The following is a 10,720-nucleotide window of genomic DNA, read 5'->3' on the forward strand; positions in this document are numbered from 1 at the left end:
ATACTGATTCTGATATGGCAGGAAATAAGGACAACATGAAATCAATTTCTGGATATTTGATGACTTTTGCAGGGGGAGCTGTGTCATGGTAATCGAGACTGCAAAAATGTGTGGTTTTATCCACCACCGAGGCTGAGTATGTGGCTGCAACAGAAGCGTGTAAGGAGCTATTATGGCTCAAAAGATTTATGCAAGAGATTGGCTTTGTGCAACAGCGCTACGTGGTTCTTTGTGATAATCAAAGTACTATTCACCTTGCTAAAAATTCTATGTTTCACAAACGAACCAAGCATATTGATGTGAGGTATCATTGGATTAGAGATGCACTTGAAGACAAACTATTTGAACTTGATAAAGTTCATACTGATGATAATGGTGCCGATATGTTGACAAAGGTTCTAGCAAGGGAAAAGTTGAAGGTATGTTGCTCCATCGCCGGTATGACGAACTCTTCCTCATAAGTAAAAAAGGGGGAGATTTGTTGGTTTTTTTTTCTTTGTTTTTGACCCATGAGGAAAGCCCAACTATTGAGCCCATTAAAGTCTTATTTAGACTTTCTATTTTGGGAGCACAAAAAGGCACAAAAAAACATGAGCTGAATGCTCATCCCGTTTTTCAGCAGACAGCAGTAGAAAAGTTCCGTGTTCCGTAGATTGAACCGTTGGATCGTCGTGATTTTTGGACAGCAGCTACATAGCATCTGGGCAAATATTTTGGACGGTGGAGATCGGGTTTTGAGGTTCGGAGATCGGGTTTCGTTGGTCTGGATAGTAGCTAATTTTTCTGGTGATATATTTCTTATCTTGGCTCTATTTTGATTCCATACACCTTGATGTGCTTCCAAGGATATGATGATTTTGTATGCCTCTAGTATTATCTAGAGAAGACTTTGTATTACTCCTTTGATGATGATAGTAGATTTAAGCGGCCAAAATGGTCCCGTGGTTTTTCCCTAGTTTATGGGTTTTCCACGCTAAAATTTCGGTGTCTTTGTGTTGTTGTGTACTTACTGTTTTAGCTCAATATCTTGGTGCATAGCAGTGGTATTGTGTGTGTTCTAATTGCATTAAGAACACCCTATTTGTTTGCATCCTCAGGGGTTTATTCAAGTTGGGAAAATTTAGATAAACGGAGATTAATTCCGCATTTATTTGTTTACCGGTTGTGGCTGTTTTTCCAATCAAGTTGAACAACTGGATCCTTATTCTGCAACTGTAAAATTTCTTTTGAACGTTCATCTTTTAACTCCAAGAGAGAATTCCTCAAATTGTTCACCTTTAGTCTCAAAACTTGAGTGTTCCTCAATAAAGCACTGATCCCACTAGCTAAAACATCATTGCTATCGCCTTCAATATTCAACTCATTCTCTGAATCCTTGACAATTGAAAACCACCGTAAATTTGAGTATTCACTGTTTTTATGTATAGAGATTTTAAATCTTCTTAGGGGGCTAATGACTGACTCTTTAGGCAAAACTAAGAAATTTAATACATTAATTTCTAATGCAGTTATTGGATGAGACTCTAGCTCCTTGAATTCGTTACTCACATACAACTCTTCTAGCTTGGACAAACTTGATAATATACCTGATGGAATGTACCTGAGGGATGACATTCCCCTCAAATTCAGTACCCTCAAATTTCTCAGTCCTCCTATTTCTATTGGCAACTCTCTGAAATGAACAGTTCCAATTCGAAGAATTTCCAAATTAATTAGTGCTCCAATTGAACTTATCTCTCCAGACTCCAAACCATGAAGATGCAAGGTTCGAAGTTTCTTCAAGACATCAAGTGGTTGTGGAAGTAATGGGATCCCCAAATGTAAAACTTTGAGTTCTTTCATACCTCCAAAAAAATTGTTAGGTAGAGGTTGTGAATCATTGTCGCATATGAGCAGTAAAAGTTGTAGCTTTGGACATTCCAAATCAACAGGGTGCTCCTCGATTGTTTTTCGAAGAAGTGAAATCACAGTGCAACCCTTATACCTATCTGTATCAGAAGGCCAGTTTCTCATTTCAGAATCGCAGCTTACAATATATGCATGCTTACCTCTGGCAATTGATATGGCGACATCACGTACCATATCATGCATTTTGACAGACTCATAAAAATTTGTATCGCCTTCAAGCAACAAAGACGAACCCTTCAATTCATCAATAAGCGTATAAACTCTGTCTCTTGCTTGATGTATATTCTGCACGTCTTCAAACAACCCCAGACCCATCCCATAATTAACCAAATCTTCAACTGGAACATTATAATCTTCAGGGAACAAGCAACAAAGCAGAAAACATGACTTGGCTTCGTCGCTTTCCAAAAGATCAAAACTCAGTTCAAGTCTGGAATACACATTCTTCATTCCTAGGATGCCTTTGATGCTGGAATTCTTCAACCGTAGGAGCACATCATTCCAGATATTTTTTGATTTGCCTTTCAATGCCTTGGCCAAAGTTACGATGGCAATAGGTAGGCCTCCACATTCATCAGCAATTTCACTTGCCGTGTCAAGCAAAATTCTGTCAATGGAATTGCCTGCCATATCTCTGAAAAGATCCCAAGCTTCTCCTTTCGATAAAGTATCAATAAGGAAGTTCTTTTGACTTCCTATTTTAGTGCAGAGGTCATCCTTTCGTGAAGTTAATACAATTTTGTAGCCCTTTCTATCACCTCTTAAAGGAAGTCCAATTGCTTCAAAGTCCACCTCCTCCCATACATCATCTAATATCAAAAGAACCCTCTTATCACACTTCACAATCCACTCATGCAGCTTACCCGCTTTTCCAGTCATCATTCTTCAAAGCCTCCCAAACATTATTAATAACTGATAGCCTAGACTGGAAGTCCTTGACGCCTTCAAGGTTGAATGTAGCTCCCAAGTATGGTTGAGGCGCGTCATAAGCTACAACACCAAATTCTGGAGCTTCTTCAATCTTCTTACGAATATCCTCGGTTATCTTTGTAGCTTTCCTGCTTGACGAATAACGTGACCATGGATTTTGACAACAACCATTCAAACACTTGTTTCTTTCTCCAGGATTCTCCTTTTTCAGAAATTCACAAACCTTTTGACTGAGATCATCTGCTGCTCCTTTCCAATGGGGTACACCAGGAATAGGACTTTAAACTTCTTGTCAGTATCTTGCACGAATAGATCAGCTGCCGCCCTCTTATCATCTAGCTTCTTTCTTTCATCTTGAAGGTTCGTAATGTTGCGATTGTAAAAAATCAGGTAGCCAATATGTCGTTTGATAGGGGCAACTAATGATTTTCCAATTTCACTGGCAACAGAACCTACAGGATTTTCCAATTTCACAAACCTTTTTTTTTCCTTAACTGGCCAACTGCAGGACAAATAAGAACAAACATAACAATAAAATAAAGTTATTAACTAAAATGGTAGAAAAACAACACTTCAATAACATACTTATGAAACTTAAGAATTTCTCAGAAAAATGAGTTTGTCAAATTCATTTGTGCTCCTAATTAATTGATGGTAGGGTATAGTCAGAGCAAATCCAAGAATTATGTCAATGGAACAATGGCAAGCACTAGGGGTAAGTGCTATACTGATAGGATTAGACACATAAATTTTAATAACTCAGTACTTTTAACACTTTAACTTTCTATTTAATTTAATAAATACTTAAATTTTGTTTGTATAATCTCTTAAATACTTTTAGTTTTCCAGTTGACCTAACAAAAATTTAAATTTTATTTATTGATAATATTAAAACATCTAATATCCATTACATGTGGATATATTATATGAAGTCATATATTAAAAGTTATTTAAAAATAATAAAAAAAACACAGGTTAAGATGTATATCCGATTATATATGAAAGTTAAAATATTAAAGTGATCAAATAATTAAAATTCAGATATTTTAGTTCAACAATGCTATATAGACTAATGAAACAACCCCATCTAAGAAAAGAGGAAAAAGTGAAAACAAAATATTTTAAAATTAGACACATTTACACTTAAGGCCTGTTCTTTTTATGAAAATTTAAATTCTTGAGATATTTAAAGTCTTGAGATTCATAATTTTCCAATTTTATTAATTTCTAAGAGTTTTTAAAATTTATTATTCTTAATAGATGGATTTTAAAATTATGTTTCTATATTTGAAATTTCATTGTTCTTTTTATTTTAGAAATTACATAGAAGTTTCATAATAAATTAAAATAGTCTACATACTTTAATATTATGAAACTTGTTAATATGATCTTAACATTTAATCATTAAATTTTATTTTAAAAAAAATATTAAGTAATCATATTAAAAATTACAATTGAAATAAAAATTAATTATCTAATATAGAAAAGTAAGAAAATTATTTTTTAAAAATAAGAATATTTTATTATTAGAAAAGATTAATCAACTAAGAATTTTCATTTCAATATATAACTTTAAATCTTATTTTTTGAATTTAGAGTAATATCTAAGGCTAAGAAATTTTAGAAGTTATCTTTCTCAAATTTAAACTTTTATGAATTTAAATTCCAACATTCAATTATCTAAAGAATAGTAAAATTTTATGAATTTCTCACAATTTTTTTTAATTCTATTATTATTTTTCCATTTAAAAAACAGGCCTTTAAGAATTTATGGTTTCTTTCTTTAATTTTAAAATCAGTAGTTTCATTTTTTACACTTTGATTAATTTACCAAATTATAATATTAGAATTTCACAACCTTATATTGATAATATGAATTTTTAGTAAAATTATTATTAAATAATTTAGCATACAAATAATCATAATAAATTAATTTTTTATATTTTTTAAAATTTTATTAAGATTCAAAATAAATAACATTAAAAATAAATTTAAAATTTTTAGATATTAGAAAACCATTTAACTTTCAGGTCCAAACTACTAATCCGAAAATAATTAGTCTAAATTAACTAGTAATTGAACTTAATTATTATTAAATTATTTCCCTTTCCTTCCTTTATGTCCTCATCATAGTGCAAAATAGTAAATGAATCACAAATTTTTAAAGCATTAAAAAAATTATGTCAGATTCACTTTGATACCATATTAGGAAGTGAAATAATTTAATAGAAATGAGAATTAATTAAATAAAAAATATAATTTATTTTATATTATTATTTATAATTAACAGTTGTATAATGCGTGAGAAGATAACTAATATTATAGTCTTTTCACCAAATTTAAATCCAATTAAATAGTAGTGTACATTCTAAATAAAAAGAAATTGACCCAACATTTAAAACCAAATCTAAATCTATGTAAATATTTGATTTTAACTATAAATTAAATCAAATATAAACAATTCAACTACTTGTTTTTGTTAAAAATCAACTATTTGTAGTCGAATAATTATACAACAAAATCAAAATCGTATAATATAAAAATAATAGCAGAAATAATCAAACAATAATTATTAGTGGATTAAGTGTAGAATTGTTTACGGAGCAAACTATTGATACAAGAGTGTGTTGTCCCGAATGAGAAATAAATAAAGAAGAAACACAAAGCTTAGAGATTAAGAGATTGTTCAGAGTTTAGAGGAAGAAAGAAAGAAAGATGCATAGAGATCAATTAGAGGAAGAAAGGTTTATAAAGGAAGGCCAAGTCTTCGATCGTCTTTAATTATACTTTTAATATCAAAGTCTTTGTTTATGTTTATACATAAAAGTGTAAAGGGAGGGGATTAATAAATTTACTAAGAAGTTTTTTTATTTTCTTTATTATTTATGTTGTTTTGTTGTTTTTTATTATTTAATTTAATAATTTAAATATTTACAATTAATTATCACAAATCTAATTTTAAATGTCCAACTCTATTAGAATTTCAACTTTAAAAATTAATATTTTAATTATAATTTTAATATCCTATTAACTAGTAAATTTATTATATTAATTACACAATGATTTATATAATATTACAAAATCAATCTAAGATAATTGTTCTATGCAGCATAAAATTCCCTTCAAGAGGGATTTTTAAAGAGAAAGAAGAGAGTTATTAACCATAAAACATATTATTTCTTTGTTTCATAAGTTTTTAGTTTCTATTTTTTTTTTAAAAAAGAAAAAAAGTTAAGGGATATTGATTGGTCTTTGGCTGAAAGTCTCCCTCTCTTTTATTTGTGTCTTTAGTATCTTTTGTAATAATTTTAGATTTTCTAGATTTAGTTTAGTTCTCACGTTTTATTAATGTTAGTTCTTTATTTATTAAGTATATTTTTTTCATATCTCTTCTTCAATCAAACTTATAAAAAAATAGAAAAGCTATTAAGAAAAGTTATTAAGTAGAGCGCATCTAACAAAAAAATATTTTAAAACTGTTAACATTATTGACGATCTTCAGTACAAATTCTCTTTATCTTTTATATTATTATATTTTTTGATCATTTTTATAATGACATAATTTTATATCAAAAGTTTACAAATTTATTTATATGAATGACAACTATGATAATTTCTCTTATAAAGATATATATTTTAAATTAAAAAAAAAGAATTAAGTAACATACTAAATTAACAGCTATTATAAATAGAAAAGATACCAATATATATACAATTATGATGCTAAATTCAAAAATATAAATTATTTTATTCTTTAAATAATAACAAGTAAAATATTTAATATTCATGTACAAACACAAGTAATTAAAAAAATTAGTTAATATTATATGTTCTTTTTATTATTTTAACAAAATATTTCATATTTATCTACTAGAAAAATAAAGAAAATTCTGCTTATTCTTCAAACATCTAGTTATAATTTTTAGTATCAAAGTCTTTGTTTATGTTTATTTATTAAATAAATAAAATAAGGTGGCAGCTTCTACTTGATTGAGACGGCTTGAATTATTGTATAAGACAGCCAGAGAAACAATAGTGACAGGAAAAAAAAAACTAATTTATTTTTGTTTGGTACGTAAGAAACGAATTTAGGTTGGGTGACTCGAACTATGTAAAATGGCAAAGCAGCATACTAACTGAACCTTGTTATTAAATTAAATTAGCTTAGGTGACTTAAATTGACTTAAATCTGAAATAAATAAATAAAATATACAAATAAACCAGAGGCAGTAGGTACCACTTAATATTATTATTTAAAAAGTTGTTTATATGACTAGCTTAACATGTGTATAATTACAAACCAGATTTTAGATTTGAGAAGCACATATAAAATTAAAATATCAAAACTTTATATTTTCTAAAAATTAATTAAAAATTCAAACCTCAAAACACCATTGATTATCATAATACACATAAAAATTGAAAGAATTAGTCATCTCAATGACCGACCCATTGACATCAAGGCTCAAATGACGGGTTAATTGCACCGCTGGTACCAAACCTTTGCACTTTTTTTCAAATGGTACTAAATCTTCAATTTGTTTCTTTTTGATACCACTCTTATTATTTTTGTATCTTCCCCCAGTACCAAAGAGGAATCCAGCACTTATTTGCTAATGTGGCTGCCTGATTTTGAATTGATAACACACCACTTGACACACTTGTTGCTGACTCAACAACTTAATTCTTAGTCAGCAATTGGAGAGAGTGCTTATGGAAATTTTTATCTTTTGGAAAATATCACTCAAGCCCCCATCCTCTTGCTCCTTCTTTCTGCCCCGCTACACCTCTCCCCACCCATCTCCACCATTTCTAGCCACCCATCACTACTACTAGCCACCGAAACTTCTTTCTCCCTACGTCCTTCACTGGCGCTGCCTTTTTTCTTTTTCCTTCTTCGTCGTTCCACGTTGAGCTTGAGGAGGGAGTTGCTCATCCTCGCTACTGCTGCTAGTGCAGCATCCTACCGCCATTTTTCTGCAAATCTGACAATGGTTTGAATAAAAACTAGGTTTCATAATTTGGAAATTTTCCTGATTTAGAATTTTTTATTTGGGGTTTAGGGTTATAAATTGGGAATAAAAACTAGATGTTTTTAATTGCTGAGTTGGATAACTATTTGTTGAGTCAGCAACAGATGTGGTAAGTGGTGTGTTATCAATTCAAAATCCGACAACCACATCAGCAAATAAGTGCCGAATTCCTCTTTGGTACTGGCGGAAGATACAGAAATAATAGGAGTGGTACCAAAAAGAAACAAATTAAAGGTTTGGTACCATTTGGAAAAAAATGAGAAAGTTTGATACCAGCGATGCAATTAACCCTTCAAATGACCTCTTATGGTAATCAAACTTGCGACTCATGAGAGTCGACCAATGGTGTTAGAATATCAGATAAAGAATATTTTAAAACTAGGTTAAGTTCCAACCTGACAGCAGCAACATGTGCAGTAGTTCTAGAGAGGCCGACTGACGTCGTCGACTTCGTTTGATGTTGGCGACAAAAATGGTGCTGGCAATGAGGGAAGAAGGTGAGTTTTGGGTAAAAGTGCTTATGGTTTCAGAGATTGTATGGATAACGAGTATGGTGGTGGGTATCGGGTTGGTCGAGAGAGTGAGTTTTATGTGCTGGTTTATGATTTAGAGGGTGTTTATGGTGGTGGGTATGGTTATGGTGGTGGAGTGCTAAAATGTTCACAGTTAGATTTAGAAATTGAAAAGGAGATAAAAAGATTTTTAAGTTTTAAGATTAATTTTTAAGCTAATATAAGTAGGATTGATGGTCCACAATTAAGCTGACATGGAAATTAGGTGGCTGCCATGTGGACTTCCGGTGGCCACCTAGGCGCAAAGTTATTAGAATTTAATAGCTAACATTTGATTGACACTATAATTGAAGTTTAGGTATCAAAATGATATAAATTAAGATTTTGTATCAAAATTAAAACAAAAAATAAAATTTAGTAACCAATGAAGCAATTAACCGAGAAAAAAAGTGAATAAATGAAGAATTAATCTCAATGTATTTAGCAAATAAGTTTTCTTTTAGGGTGGAAAAAACTGAAGATGAATGATTCCTTCATTCTCTTAATAGAAATTAAATTTAATTACACTTCAATTTGCAGTGTAAAATATCTCAATTTATAAAAAGAAATTAAAATATAATTAATTATTTTTTATTTCTATAATTATAATAAAAAATTTTAAATTAATTAATTTTCTTTTACTAAATTTTTTTATGTAATTAAACACGATAAAATAAATATTTTCTCTTTCATTTCCTATAACTTCCTTCTCCCTCTCCCTCGCCTCTTCATTGTCACGTACTGATCACAAATTTAATTTTTATAATTAATATATTACAGAAAGGAGAGAGTTTCTTTCATTGCTATCAGAACTATAGAATTTAGCAAGTTATATAGAATTTAATAAGTAACATTTAATTCATACTATAATTGAAGTTTAGATATTGGAATGATACAAATCAAAATTTGATATCAAAATTGAAAAAAAATGTAAAATTTGGTAATTAATAAAGCAATTAACCGGAAAAGGAAATGAATAGATGGAGAATTAGTCTCAACCGTATTCAGCAAATAAGTTGTTTTAAGGGGAGAGGAATTGAAGGGAAATGATTCCTTCATTCCCTTAATAGAAGTTGAATTTGCTTACGCCCCAATTTAGAGTGTAAATTATTTCATTTTATAGAAAAAAATTAAAATATAATTAATTATTTTTTATTTTTATAATCATAATAAAAAATTAAAATTAATTAATTTTCCTTTTAATGAAATTTTTATATAATTAAATAAAATAAAATAAATATTTTCTTTTTATTTCCTATAACTCTCTTCCTTTTTTTTTTTTTAAATACCTTCCCTCTCCGTCGCCTCTTCATTGTCATGTATTGATCACAAATTTAGTTTTTATAATTAATATAATATGGAAAGGAGAGAGTTTCTTTCATTGCTATCAGAACTATAAGGAATTAATTTTGGATATAGTTTATTCTTTTCCATGCTTATTCTTCAAATAGTAAAGGTGTTATCTTTTTATATTTAATTTTTCTAAATTGGCATTGATATTGTTATAGTTTCACTGAGAAAAGGATCTACACTCAAAAACAATACTATTGGACAATCATTTCAAAAGAAAAACAAAAAAAAAAAAAAACTACAAAAAGAGTTAAAAATAAAAGTTATTAAAAAATCAAAAATAAAGTTCAAATGTAACTATTTCAAACACTAAACTAAGATTTCTGAAAGAATATTAAGAATTCATTCTTTTTCTTGCCAATTCATTCATAAAAATAATAATATGAATCAAACAAAATATTCAAAAAAAAAAAATTGAGCTTTCCCTTAAATATAAAAACTTCTATTTATAGAGCATATATATTATAATCTAAAAGTTAAAAAATATTTATTAATTAAATTAAAATTGAGGAAATATCTAAAAATCTTTAAATTATAATTTAATAAAATGCGTATAAAAATATGCTAAGATTAATTTACAAAATTAAAAATTAAAAATAAAAATATGTCAAGATACAAGAAACTAACTCTATTAATTTCATTATATCTTTTCTTAAATAATAGTACCATTACACAACTGTTTGTTGCTTCTTAATTGCAAAACTAATTAATCTTGCTATTGAAAATGAAAATGAAAAATTAGTGAAGGCAAATACAGCTTACAGTGTGAGCAGCACAACCCGAAATTAAGATAGTTCTTTATTTAAAAGTAAATAGCTAAATATAGAAAAGTAGTGAAGCCATACTTTTAAATTAAGGTTTTCCTATCTTTATATATATATATAATAAAAAGAATAAAATAAAATAGGCACACGTCCTCTTACCAAGTAAAAGTAAATTACCAAAATC

The 10,720-nt window shown here is 28.9% G+C and overlaps 1 protein-coding gene across 1 annotated transcript; it reads right to left on the minus strand.

Annotated features, from left to right (window-relative positions):
• Positions 1 to 1,155: 1,155 nt before the first annotated feature.
• Positions 1,156 to 5,874, minus strand: LOC125369245 (probable disease resistance protein At4g27220). Its single transcript, XM_048371252.1, has 2 exons — positions 5,439 to 5,874; positions 1,156 to 3,340 (listed from the first exon to the last, which is right to left on the minus strand). The coding sequence occupies exon 2, from the start codon at positions 2,788 to 2,790 to the stop codon at positions 1,156 to 1,158; it is 1,635 nt and encodes a 544-aa protein (XP_048227209.1). The 5' UTR covers positions 2,791 to 3,340; positions 5,439 to 5,874.
• Between the last annotated feature and the right edge of the window lie 4,846 nt (positions 5,875 to 10,720).

This window comes from Ricinus communis, chromosome 2 (assembly GCF_019578655.1).
Source record: "Ricinus communis isolate WT05 ecotype wild-type chromosome 2, ASM1957865v1, whole genome shotgun sequence".
NCBI classification, from domain to species: Eukaryota; Viridiplantae; Streptophyta; class Magnoliopsida; order Malpighiales; family Euphorbiaceae; genus Ricinus; species Ricinus communis.

Bases quoted from the DNA above. Each gene is read 5' to 3' on its own strand.
- LOC125369245 (XM_048371252.1), bottom strand. From the start codon at position 2,790: ATGATGACTGGAAAAGCGGGTAAGCTGCATGAGTGGATTGTGAAGTGT.